Source organism: Perognathus longimembris, chromosome 23, assembly GCF_023159225.1.
Source record: "Perognathus longimembris pacificus isolate PPM17 chromosome 23, ASM2315922v1, whole genome shotgun sequence".
Lineage (NCBI taxonomy): Eukaryota > Metazoa > Chordata > Mammalia > Rodentia > Heteromyidae > Perognathus > Perognathus longimembris.
In genome coordinates this window covers 15308874-15322416 of record NC_063183.1, presented here as the reverse complement: position 1 = coordinate 15322416, position 13543 = coordinate 15308874, and the positions used below count along the sequence as shown (strand labels likewise).

At 48.8% G+C, this 13543-nt stretch overlaps 1 protein-coding gene across 1 annotated transcript in view; it reads right to left on the bottom strand.

Annotated features, from left to right (window-relative positions):
• Nucleotides 1–13543, bottom strand: part of Trap1 (TNF receptor associated protein 1) — a 28236-nt gene extending 14693 nt beyond the window's left edge. The window contains exons 1-5 of the mRNA XM_048333290.1: nt 13438–13543; nt 8440–8604; nt 7501–7583; nt 4882–5022; nt 1355–1426 (exon numbers count right to left, since the gene is read on the bottom strand). Coding sequence (XP_048189247.1) covers nt 1355–1426; nt 4882–5022; nt 7501–7583; nt 8440–8604; nt 13438–13513 — 537 coding nt within the window. The 5' untranslated portion in view covers nt 13514–13543. The remainder of the gene's footprint in view (nt 1–1354; nt 1427–4881; nt 5023–7500; nt 7584–8439; nt 8605–13437) is intronic.

The window sequence follows — 13543 nt, the reverse complement described above, 5'->3', positions numbered from 1 at the left end:
GAAGGCTGGGAGCCAACATCTGTGATTAACATATACTTCCTCTCCACACGCCATGAGCCCCGCTGATCCCCGACAGCCCCACACATCCACCACCTGCCCATGCTATGCATTAGGAACCAACGAAGAATGGGGCTATACCCCATTCACAAAGCCACACCACCTGTTGCCAACATGTGCAGGCCTGGGGTCTCACTGTGAGGGGAGGTGGCTAGACAAAGCACATGCAGCCTGCAGGTCAGCAGGCCAGGGTCTCCTGCATCGTCTCGAGGCTCCACGCAGGGGGAACTGTGCAGACCTCGACATCAGCCCACAGCGTCCTGGGGGCAGAGGGCCCTGGCTGCTAAAGACCTTCTATAAAATGGTGCAATGCTCATCCCACATACACTCTTCCCTAGGCCTGGAATGATATGGTGAAATAAGTACTTAGACAGCTACTTACACTACCACACAGCATAACACTGGGCTACACTACCGTGTTCTCAGGAGTCAGGGATAATCCAGAAACACTCAGGTGGGGCGCCTTACACAGAAGGCACCCACTCAGCTCAAGTGTCTCCCAGAGCTGTCTCTGTTCCAGGCAGCACGGCAGCTGTGGCACATCTAGCTGCTGAGTGCTTCAGATATGGCTAGTGGGAGTGAGGAGTCCACCTCTATATTTGATTTCGTCTTGCACGTGGCCAGCTGCAGCGAGCAGCTACTACACAGGGAAGGGCAGACAATCCTTAAGAGAAAACCATCCAAGAGCTTCCTGGGCAGGAGCCACACAGATTCTTCAAAGTAAGAATTTATGAGTTACTTTGGATTAACTATGGCACCACGTAAATTGACAGACAAGCGTTCAGGCTCCAGGAGAGGCAGTCGGGGCCTTCAGCATCAGCCTTAGGTTGGAATAGCGGTCTGGGTTGACAGTTCACTTTCTCTGCAGGCTTCTGTCACAACTGTGGCTCAATGGCCCACATAAACCAGTGCAGTACAGAAATCAGGGCCTAAGCTCATCCTTGTGAACAGCTCTGCCTGGGAGCTAAGGCCACCTCACTCTGCAGGCTGTCTGGGTCAGGCCTATGCAGCTCAGATAATGCTGAGTGCTGACTTCATAGAAAAGTATCAGAAGGGACTGAGATGTGGCTCAAGTGGTAGAGCTCCAGCTGTTATCAGAAAGTGTCAGGAGAGGGACCAGCACATTCTGGACTCAGGATATGAACCTGCCACATGCCAGTTTGCAGCTCTATGCAAAGCACTCATTTCAACCTCTTCATCGACGAAACAAGAACATGAACCAGCTACTCCAAGGTCCAAAACGCTAAGGTGACACAATGGCATTGGAGGAGAAAGGCAACGCTCTAGGCATGCTTACCTTTGACCCCGACCTGGCGATGGTGCCCAGGTTGGACACCAGCTCCTCCTGTGTCATCCCAATGCCAGTGTCCTGAGGAGAGAGGCACAGTGGCAAGCACAGTCCTTGGGGAGCTGAGGCAGGTGTGTGGACGGAACAGGGGCACAGGCAGCCTCAGTGGCCCTGGCCATACACCCATCACCTCAGCCCCAACCTCAGAAGTGGAAGCCATGACCGTTCATTAAAACAGCCCGAGGCAACACACAGGATTGATGTGTGCCCCCCACACCCTTCCCTGTGCTTGGGCACTGCACAATGTGGGAAGCCTGGGCTCCAACTCTAGCACAAAACCCCATGAATGAACAAAGACCAACCCTGAGAGGCAGCGCTGGCTGCACCCCTGCCTGGCCCTCCATTGCAGGTTCTCCTGAGCCAGGCAAACAAGTGACATGGGACCACGACCTAACTCCTCCACCCAGCCTGGGAGGCGCAGGGGGAAGAGGCATTCTGTAGCCTCCCATTCCTGGAGCTGCTGCAGCTCCACCTGGGGCCCTCCCCATCTACAGCAGGAGGCTGTGCTCTGAATGGTGGTGACCTCCGTTCTGTGCTGACTTCTAGTCTCCAGATTTGGTGTTAGGAGCCCCACCCCACTCCCCGGCCCCGGGATGAAATCCAAGAATTTTCAGAAGAGGCCCAAGGGAGGTTATCCCTCATCCCACTGCCACCCAGGCCACGCCTGCTGGCACCTTGGTCACGGACTTTCTGCCTCAGAACTGTGACAATCACTTCTGCTGTTTCTTAATTACCCAGCCTAGAGTATGCTGTAAAGGCAAATCGGCTAAGGTACAGCCACTTTACCTGTGAAAATGGAAGGGGCTGCAGGCCAGAGCCCATGTGAACCCTCCCTGCCTCTCATGGTAACAGAAGCTGCAGACTAGCACACTGCCGAAACAAGGCAGCCTGCCACCAAGCCTCCATCAACTTAGGAAGTGGAAAAGCTCCCCAATGTGGTTTCTGCTTCCTTCTAGAAAATCACTGTAAATGTTTTACCCCAAGGACAGCCTGCAGATGGTCCTGCTAGGCCCTGGCAGTAGAACAAAGCCCATGAGTGCCATGGATGAAGAAGCACAGGTATGGGATGAGGATCTCACAACACTTAATCCAGCAGAGAAGTCACGCCAGCAGCGTGCAGGCAGCAGCAGACACCTGGGCCAAAGGCCTATTACTGCTGCCCCTGCACAGGGCCTGTGTTCCACTGCCCAAGACGAACAACCAATGAAACACCTAAAGGAGTCTCATGAATTCTCTTTGAGGTACTGATACAAGAGTCCAAAATCTGGCCTGGTACATATATTGTGGAACATGTAACAATTATAATTAGGAAGTTTTTTAAATTAACTATTAGTTGGGCTGGGAATGTGGCTTAGCGGTTGAATGCTTGCCTAACAAGCATGAAGCCCTGGGTTTGAATCATCGGTACCACATAAACAGAAAAAGCCAGAAGTGGTGCTGTGGCTCAAGTGGTACAAGTGGTACAAGTGGCTCAAGTCTTGAGCAAAAAGAAGCCAAGGGCAGTGCTGGGGCCCCGAGTTCAGGTCCCAGGACTGGCAAATGAAAAGAAAAGAAAATTAACTATTAGTTACAAGTGTAATTTACACTGACATGTTTACTTTCATACAATAGACCTTCCAACAGAACTCTTAAGGAAAAGGTTCATGTTAGGATGATAAGACAGGAGAAAATGCACTTGTTTGTTTTCAACTTTGTTTCTTCCAAGACTGATCTATAGATTCATTGTAATCGCAATAAAAATGTTCCTAAGTTTTAAAGAAAATGACCAGCTTTATTCTAAAATGCATACTAAAGTACAAAATTCTAGAATATTTTGAAAAGGAAAAAGGCTGGAGAACTCACATTACCCAATGTTAAGACTTGTTACAAATCTGCAATAATGTATAACAAAGAAAAGTATCCAGGGCTGGGGATATGGCCTAGTGGCAAGAGTGCTTGCCTCGTATACATGAGGCCCTGGGTTCAATTCCCCAGCACCACATATACAGAAAATGGCCAGAAGTGGCGCTGTGGCTCAAGTGGCAGAGTGCTAGCCTTGAGCAAAAAGAAGCCAGGGACAGTGCTCAGGCCCTGAGTCCAAGGCCCAGGACTGGCCAAAAAAAACAAAAACAAAAAAAACAAAAAACAAAAACAAAAGAAAAGTATCCAGAGCAGAAGGATGCATAGCTCCACCTCATTTCCGCCTCTCAGACTGAATGAAGACCACCTGAGACCACTGAAGCCGCCTGTGGCAGGGAAACCCCAGCCCTCACCTCATTCCACCAACAAAAATCCACTCCACGGGGCTGGGGATATAGCCTAGTGGCAAGAGTGCCTGCCTCGGATACACGAGGCCCTAGGTTCGATTCCCCAGCACCACATATACAGAAAACGGCCAGAAGCGGCGCTGTGGCTCAAGTGGCAGAGTGCTAGCCTTGAGCGGGAAGAAGCCAGGGACAGTGCTCAGGCCCTGAGTCCAAGGCCCAGGACTGGCCAAAAAAAAAAAAAAAAAAAAAAAAAAAAATCCACTCCAGGGGATTGAGGAGTAGCTCAGTGGAAGAGCACTTGTCTGGCAAGCGCAAGGCCCTGAATTCGGTCCTCAGCTAAGGGGGGGGGGGGGGGGGGGGGGGTGTGGGGACCACTCCAGGGCTGGGAATGTAACCCAGTGGTAAGTATGTTCAAGGCCCTAGGTTCCATCCCTAACATAGCAAAAGAAAAAAAAGCAAAATAGATCACAGATATAAATGTAAAAGCTAAAGCTTTATCGTGAAAACATGAGAAAAAAAATTTGACTTTGGAAGTCACAACTTCTAGACATCACTAAAAGCATGAAGCATAAAAGGAAAAAAAAATGAGGCTGAGAATGTGGCTTAGTGGTAGAATGCTTGCCTAGCATGCATGAAATCCTGGGCTCCAATTCCTCAGCACCACATAAACAGAAAAAGCTGGAAGTGGTGCTGTGGCTCAAGTGGTAGAGTGCTAGCCTTGAGAAGCTCAGGGACAGTGCTTCACCCAAGCAGAACATTTGCTCTTGAAGAGGTACCCCAAGATCACAAAGGCTAGCCACGGACTGGGAAGTTTTGTTGTTTTGTTTTGCTTGTTGGTTGGGGGCTTGAACTCTGGGCCTGGGCCTGAGCATTTCAACTCAAAGCTAGCGCTCTACCACTTGATCCACAGTGCCATTTCCAGTTTTCTGGTGGTTAATTGGAAATAACAGTCTCGTGAACTTTCCTGCCTGGGCTGGCTTTGAACCATGATCCTCAGATCTCAGTAGCTAGTATTGATTACAGGTGGATGCCTCCTGTGTTTTCCAACTTTCCTGTGATGGCCAAGTGGTACAGCTTAGTATGTGAAACAGGAAGGAGTCGGCATGTCACAGAATGGAGAGCAGGTAGGGTCACCCTGGGTGCATATGTTAGCAGGGCTGCTGCCCACTATGCCAGCCTGGTCTATGGGGTGGATATTTCCCACATGTCCAGGCACAGAGACAGACATACCTGGATAGTGATGGTGCCTTTCTCGGCATCAGTCTGCAGGTGAATCTCCATTTCAGGCAGTGTCTGGCCATCAGACACCAGCTTATGACGCAGTTTTTCCAAGGCGTCACTGGCATTGGAGATGAGCTCCCGAATAAACACCTACAGGAGGGGAAGGGAGGAGGATGAAGACGCTGTCCTGACATCTGCATGGTGCACTATGCTGCCACGTCTCAAAGTCAGAGCCTGCCACAGAGGCTGCAGGCTCTGCACATAAACCTCCTGCTGCAGTCAAAGCAGCCCCTCTGCCCATCATAGTCACCAAATGTGGCCGCCCTCCCTGGCACAATGTTCTGTAGCAAACTAATACTGCTCCTTCCTTCTAGGGTTTTCAGCTTAGACTTTTGAGAACCACCCTGCCAGGTGCTGGTGGCTCACACCTATAATCCTAGTTACTCAGGAGGCTGACATCTGAGGATCCATCGAGGTTCAAAGCCAGACTGGGCAAAAAAGTCCCCTGTGAGATCCTTATCTCCAATTAACCACTAACCACTCAAAACCAGGAGTAGCACTCTGGCTCAAGTGGTAGAGTGCTAGCCTTGAGCACAAAGAGGCTCAGGGACAGTGCCCAGGCCCTGCATTCAAGCCCCACAACTGACACCCCCCCCAAAAAAAAACCACCCTATGAGTGGCCTTCTATTACTCTCCCCCCCCACTTTTTTTTTTTTTTTTTTGCCAGTCCTGGGCCTTGGACTCAGGGCCTGAGCACTGTCCCTGGCTTCTCTTTGCTCAAGGCTAGCACTCTGCCACTTGAGTCACAGCGCCACTTCTGGCCATTTTCTGTATATGTGGTGCTGGGGAATTGAACCCAGGGCTTCATGTATACGAGGCAAGCGCTCTTGCCACTAGGCCATATCCCCAGCCCCACTCTCCCCATTTTTGATGCCAGTGCTGAAACTTGAGCTCAGTGCCCAGGGGCTGTCCTTTAGCTTTTTTGCTCTAAGTGAACAATCTAGCACTTGAGTCACTACTTCAATTCTGTTTTTTGCTGGTTAATTGGAGATTGAGAGTCTGATAAATTTTCTAGCCTGGTCTAACTTTCAACTGCAATCCTCAGATCTCAGCCTCCCGAGAAGCTATGATTATAGGCATAAGCCAAGAGTACCCAGCTTATCTGCCTCTTGCATAGTAACAACAAAATATCCCCCAAACATGTCTCTCTACTCCATGAAGAGACTCACTGCTTCATTTCATCTAGCAGGGGTCACACATCAGAGCTTCCACCTTCCAGAAAAAGGCCATGGGCCCAACAGTCCTTGCAGAGTCTTCACCTACAGAGCTCACACAAAAATTGCACAGCAGCCACAGGGGAGACTTACAAGTTGGAGACAGGACAGAACAACATCTGGGAAGGTTTCCTGAAGCCTCTTGCATTCTGCGAACTGGGGCTCCACTCCACCCCAGTCTTCATAGCAACCTCACTACTTAGCATGGGACCAACAGTGTATTTTCCTCTATTTCTCCATCTCCTATTTCCTCTGAATGAAGTTTAATTAGTGGATTTTTTGAGATAGGATCTTGCTGGCCTCAATATTAATGATCTTGCCAGGCACTGGTGGCTCATGTCTGTAATACTAGCTACACAGGAGGTTGAGATCTGAGGATCATGGTTCAAAGCCAGCCTGGGCAGAAACATCCATGAGACTCTTATCTCCAATAAACTAAGTGCGATAGCACTATCCTTGAGCACAAAGAGGCTCAGGGACAGCATCTAGACCCTTAGTTCAAGCCCTAGGACTGGCAAAAAAGAAAAAAAAATCATAATCATCTTGCTTCACTTGGGGTGATAGGATCACAGATGGGTGCTACCATGCTTAGCCCCCACCCCTAAGTAAATTTTACAAAGGAACTAAAAAGTCCTGTGCTCTGTACCACATAGAGCCTTTCTCTTCCCACTGCTGATGCCACAGACCAGGCAAAAGAGGCAAATAAACTGAGATGCTAGCACACAGCAGTGCCAGAAAACCAAAGAGCAGGCTGACAGTGCACAGAGACTGACTATAATACAGACACACATCAATGTTTCAAGGGTTTTTGTTTTTGCCAGTCAGGGGCTTGAAATCAGGGCCTAAGCACTGTTCCTGGCTTCTTTTTGCTCAAGGTTAGCACTCTACCACTTGAGCTACAGCCTCCACTTCTGGCCTTTTCTGCTTATGTGGTGCTGAGGAATCAAATGCAGGGTTTCATGCATGCAAGGCAAGTACTCTACCACTAGGCCACATTCCCAGCCCTTGGAAGCTTTTAAAGTATCAGCAAAAGGCTGGAAATGTGGCTTCATGGTAGAGTGCTTGCCTAGCATGCATGAGGCCCTGGGTTCAATTCCTCAGTACCACATAAACAAAAAAATAATAAAATATCAGCAAAATTAAATTAACTCCTAGAGTTGATCCAAGGAACCCTCTGGAATACTTATCTGTGAAAGTGAAACAGACTTTGGTAAAGATACTCTAATTGATAGATTATGATCAGGCCTGCCAACAGTCTAAAGCAGTCTCACAGCTAACACATAACAGGATGATGTAAGAGCAGTTTTGCTACAAGAATCCTTGCTAGTCTTGGTAATGACAAATGGACACCTACCTCTTTTTCTGAGTACAGGGAACGGGCCACAATATCCAAAAGCTTCTTTGTCTCCGCCTGGAACTCATGTTTGGAGACCGAACCTGGAAATGACTCACAAACAATAAAGCTTCATCTCCGTTTCCATGGAAAACATGCCATGTACCATTCAAACGTATAATCAAAGGTGCTGAAGGTTTGGAATTTTACGCTTTTTTTTTTTTTTAAGAGATGGGGCCTCTCTGTGAGCCCTGGCTGGCCCTGAACTTATGATCTTCCTGCCTCAGCTTCCAAGTGCTGGCACTACTATACCCAGCTACTTCTAAGTATTTTGGCACAGTGACCAAGACGACAGGAAGAAAGGGGACAGAAACAGGCTCCCAGGTGAGAGGCTCAGGAGCAGAACACAGTAAAAGGCACGTGGAGGACAAGCTCTCCCCGTGCTGAGACCATGCAGACCTCAAATGGGTCACGGAGGCTGAGTTCCCAAAGCACACGGCTGAGAATTGTGCCTGCCTCAACAACCAGACTGCATCAGATCCTCCAAAAGAACTGTGTTCTAATAAATTATCTGAAAAGCAAAGAAACAAGACAGCCTCACTTTTCTTCTTCACATCAACAGCTCTGTTCTCACTCAAAAGCCAGAAATGGAAGCCCTTGGGCCTGGCTCTGGAGACAGCCTTTTTGTACTCAGAATTCAGTTCTTCACCAGCTGGGCCATTACTCAGTTTCCATCCAGCTTCTGTGATCACTAGCAGATGTGCTACTGCATCGCCACTTGGCAGGTTCCTGGGTGGCCACCAGAGGGGGCAAGACCAGGACAAAGCCAGGAGTTTCTGGCTGGGGGGGAAATGGAGGCCACTCTGCAGGAGCCAGCTGTTCTGTCTACACCACCTCTTCCTGAAAATTGCCCTTCCCCAGCCACAGTGAGCCAGAGGCCCACCACAGCTGGCCACTCACCTTGCACTGTCTCTGTGCTGCTGATGATCGAGTGCAGGGCCTCTTCCTTCTTGTCCTCGGCGGCCTGAGTGCTGTATGGCTGTCCCACACAGATGCTCGAAACCAGACTTTGCCTGGGACCCCTGAACTGCACTGGGTTCCTCTGAGGACACAGAACTGGTTTTCCTAAAAAGACAACCGTGCACAAAGAATAAGAACTAGTAGTTAGAAGCTAAACATCCTTACTTGTTCCCATCTCAACTGTCCAGCAGAACCCCACGTGGATCTCTGTAGTGTGGGTTGTTGCTCAAGTGACTGAATACTGTAGAAAAACACTGCTTCTGTTTCACTCCACAGGTGTCAGTGCCAAGTGTGTTTAGCTGAAAAGCAGCTCATGTGCTGTTCTGAAGTTAGCCAGGAGGGCACTCATATTTGCATGCCGAAACTTCCAGCTCATTCTGGTAGGCCTAGAACCCCTAGTGGGCACAAGGAGGACAGCAGCACCCATGGGGTACGGATGCACCTAGCCTCAGCCTTGGCTGTATGGAAACTACTCAGCTTCTGAGCTCTAACCACACCAGCAGGATGAACCCAGTCCTTTCAGCCCCAGGGGTTGTGTACACACATACATACATATACATATACACACATACACACACACACATATACATATTTGCCACCCCCCCCCCCACTTGATCTGTCCCTGAGCTCTTCAGCTCAAAGCTAGTGCTCTACCACTTAAGCCACAGCAGCACCACTTCCGGTTTTCTGGTGGTTAATTGGAGATAAGAGTCTCATGGACTTTCCTGCTCGGGGTGGCTTTGAATTGTGATCCTCAAACCTCAGCCTCCTGAGTAGCTAGGATTACAGGCATGAGCCACTAGTGTGCTATTCTTGTAACACAACCCTAGACTTCACCTCTGTGCAGAAGAATCTGGGAACACCCACATCAATTCAGAAAACATTCAATTTCCACCAAGTGTAAGCATTTCATTCTCTGGGCCTAATCACAGTTGACACAAGGCCTGTGGCCACCTGGCTTCTCACCGCAGGCAGGGCCAGTCCCGTCTCAGGAGTTCAGGAGGGAAGGGCCTCAGAACTGCCCACTAGCTCAGCTGTCCAGGCACCTGGGTTCTCACTATGCCCACAGCCTACATAGTACTCCTGAGCGGCTGAGCCACACCTCCCTTTTCTGCTTTGTCTAAAACCCAGTACCTGCTTTATAGAGAGGGCAACAAGTTAAGGATGCTAAACCCATATTGTCATATCATCTTAGCAATATAAAGTTCTGTTCACAGAGAAGGCAAAATCTGACTAGTGACACAAGAGCTTATGCCCATAGTCGTAGCTACTCCAGAGGCTGAGATCTGAGAATCTTGATTCAATGCCAGCCAGGACTATCTCTCCAGTTAACCAGCAAAAAGCTGGCTTATTGTCTGGCTAAGAGTCTCTGGTTACCTGGGAGCTGGTGGCTCACACCTGTAATCCTAGCTACTCAGGAGGCCAAGATCTGAGGATCATGGTTCAAAGCCAGCCCAGGCCGGAATGAGACTTCTGTTGTTGTTGTTCGTCATGGGGCTTGAACTCAGGGCCTGGGCACTGTGCTCAATGCTAGTTTGCTACCACTTTGAGACACAGCACCCCTTCTGGTTTTCCTGATGGCAAACTGGAGATAAGGGTCTCATGAACTTTCCTGCCTGTGCAGGTTTCAAACAATAACCATCAGATCTTAGTCTCTTGAATAGCTAAGATTACAGACATGAGCCACCAGCACCAGACTTGAGCCTCTTTATCTCCAAGTAACCAATAGAAACTGGAAGTGGCCCTTTGGCTCAAAGTGGTAGAGCTCTAGCCTTGAGGAAAAGAGCTCAGGGACAGTGCCCAGGCCTTGAGTACAAGCCCCATGACTGACAAAAATCCTAGCTATACACATACATAAAGGGCTGGGAATACGGCCTAGTGGTAAAGTACTCACCTCGTTACACACACACATACACACACAGAGCAAGCACAAAGCACAACTTCACTCCATCTGGAACAACATACCAGGCAAGGAATAGCACAAACTCAAGTGGATGCTTGTGAAAGCTCAACAGGTGTAGAAATTGTACTACATGGACCCCTAATAGTAAGCAGAGGGAGAAAGCAAGACAGACCAAGGAAGAGGAAAGGGAGGTTATGGTCCAGCTGGGCCAGCTTTAGGAGTGGGGTCCAGGTGAAATTCTTTTTGTAAGATGAAACCAACTGGCCAATGCTTAAGCCTCATGGCAATCTGAGGAAGCAAGCAGTATTGATCTGCTAGCACTTGCTGGGGGCCCTTATCCTCACAACTTTCATTTCTAAGACTGAAAGTTCAGCAAAGGTGCGCCCCCTGATCTTATCTTGCCAATGTCAACCCTCAAAACACCAGTGTGTGCCTGTGAGGACTAAAAGGCAGAGCTCAGCTGCTCTGGTGATCATGAGTCACCTGGCACCCCTCTGCCCAAACTATAGTCACATCTGCTTTGGGGGCGGGGGGGGGGGGCGGCAAGCTGAGTGAAAAAATAGATAGTGCCCAGGCCCTGAGTTCAAGCCCCAGTACCGATACAAAAGAAAGAAAAGACAGAGAGGGAGGGAAAGGGGGAAGAGTGAGCTGAGCTCATGGTGATGCTGGAGGAATCCATGAAGAAGTGACACACCCTAAATGTGAAGGCAAAAATGCTAAAGTCTGGCAACACTATCTCAAGAAAAGAGGAAAAAATGTAGAGTTCTGGATTTTCTATACAGGCAATCACATTCATTCTCCCTTACATATAAATCATGTATTTTCTTGACTAAATTCACCCATCATTCAATCCACTGCCACAGATATCTCACAGATGACAATGTTATGGGCATCTGTAACATAACAGGCCTGACCCAGGTGCCAACTGCAGGAGAGGAGAGAAGATTAAGGGAAACAATTAAAAAGCTGAAAGCTGACATATCTTTAAGATAGAAGTAACACAGTGTTTTCAAAGCATGAACTACAAATACTTATACAAATACTTAGACATCTTGTAGCATCAACAATAATGGAGAAAAAAATGCCTTTACCCTTCTAGGGAAAGAAAAACTTATTTTTCTTTTTCTTTTTTTTTTTTTTTTTGCCAGTCCTGGGCCTTGGACTCAGGGCCTGAGCACTGTCCCTGGCTTCTTTTTGCTCAAGGCTAGCACTCTGCCACCTGAGCCACAGAGCCACTTCTGGCCACTTTCTATATATGTGGTGCTGGGGAATCGAACCCAGGGCTTCATGTATACTAGGCAAGCACTCTTGCCACTAGGCCATATTCCCAGCCCGAAAGAAAAACTTAGCCACAAAAGAAACACTAATCAAACTGACAAGACTGTTCATCCATAACACTGGTGCTAGAAGACAGCAAAGCAACCGCCTCACATCCCAAAGGAAAATCATTTTCACCTGGAATGCAATAACCAGTCAAACTAGTATACAAGTATGAAGACAAATGAGAAATTCTAAGACAAAGAGGGGCCTAGAAACTACACCCCATAGGCTATTTCTGTAAAAATGACACAAGGTACTGTGGTAAAACAGAAAATAAATCTACAACTGAAGCTGTAAAATTACCTATACAAAGGTAATAATGATCAGTAAACTAGTAAAGCTTACGGCTGTCTTATCTATTAGTACTGTTACTTTTAAAAATTGACATGTTGAAGACTTTAAAAAAACACCAAAAATTTAAAGTTCAAGTAGAAAAGACATAAGAGCTACCAAAGAAGAAATCTGTATAGATACTGAAAAGGCCATTACACAAAGAAAAACATACTTATTCTCACTCATATCCATGCAGATGTAAATCAAACAAGGTGTCTTTTATGTAAAGGGATGTTTTGGGAGTTTGTGCTGGGATTGAATCCAGATCCTTGCACAAGCTCTATCTACTATGAAAATATACCCCAACCCCTATGGGATCAATATCCAGTGTTGGAAAGAATACTATAAAATAAGTAGTTTCACTGCCTGCTAATTGTAATATAACAAATAAAGAAGTTGGGTCACAAGGTGGTTACATCAGCTACCAGTTTAAACATGCCTAAGTTCTGAAACATTAGTCCTAAAATGTGAAATACCACATGTGCATTAAGTATTCTATCATCAATGCAGCAAATAAGCTCCAACAATCTCTACTGCTTAATACAACGGTTTAATGAAGTATGGTAGTCCATACCAGGGAACTCTGTGTAGCCACTGGAAAGCCGCTGGACCCATGAATGCAGAAAGAAAAAGTTGTGTATGGAATGCTGTGTGCGTTGAAAATTCTATAGCACCATGGCATATATGACTAAGGCTTTTAATAAAAACAAAGGCAAAAAAAAATTGTTGCACGTGTGTAACCCGGCCCAGAAGGCAGGGCGACAGGCGGGGAGTGAAGGCAGAGATAAAGGCCATTCTCTCTCCATTCGTTGTCGTTGTGTATCGATTCTCGGCCTTGGGGACACAGAGGCCAACAACCGGTCGTCCACCCGGGTTCCAGGTGTTGGTTTAAATAAAAGTTTACACACCAAACCCTGGTCCTGAACCGAGAGCACGCGACGCCCGGGGAGCAGCTGCGTCCAATGAACAAGCAAACCGAGGACACCGTCGCTCCGACAAAGCCGGCGCCCGGCACCCAAGCGCCCTCCTGACACCGCGCCCCCCGAAGCCCACGGGTCAGGCCTGACCAGCCCGGAGGAGGCCAGCCCGGGGGAGTCCAACCATCCCGAGGGAGTCTGACCAGCCCGGAGGGGCCGGGCCAGCTCCAGGAGCCCAGCCCGGGGGAGCCGGACCAACTCGAGGAGCCCATTCCAGGGGAGCCTGACCAGCTCCAGGAGCCTAGCCCGGGGGAACCTGACCACCTTGAGGAGCCCAGCCCGGGGGAGCCGGACCAGTTCGGCGGGACGGAGCGAAAAGTCGAGCCGAACCCTGCGCCCGGGCATCAGGTGCCGCCGCCTCAGGTCCGTCAACAGAGTCTCGGCGCCGGAGCCCGGCCGCCTCACCTGCTGTGGAGGCCGTCAGTGCCGGAAGCCGCAAGCGGCGACCCCACAGCAGCAAAGCCCGCAGCTCACGCGCCATGTTCCCGTTCCCGAACGCCCCGCGCGCTGA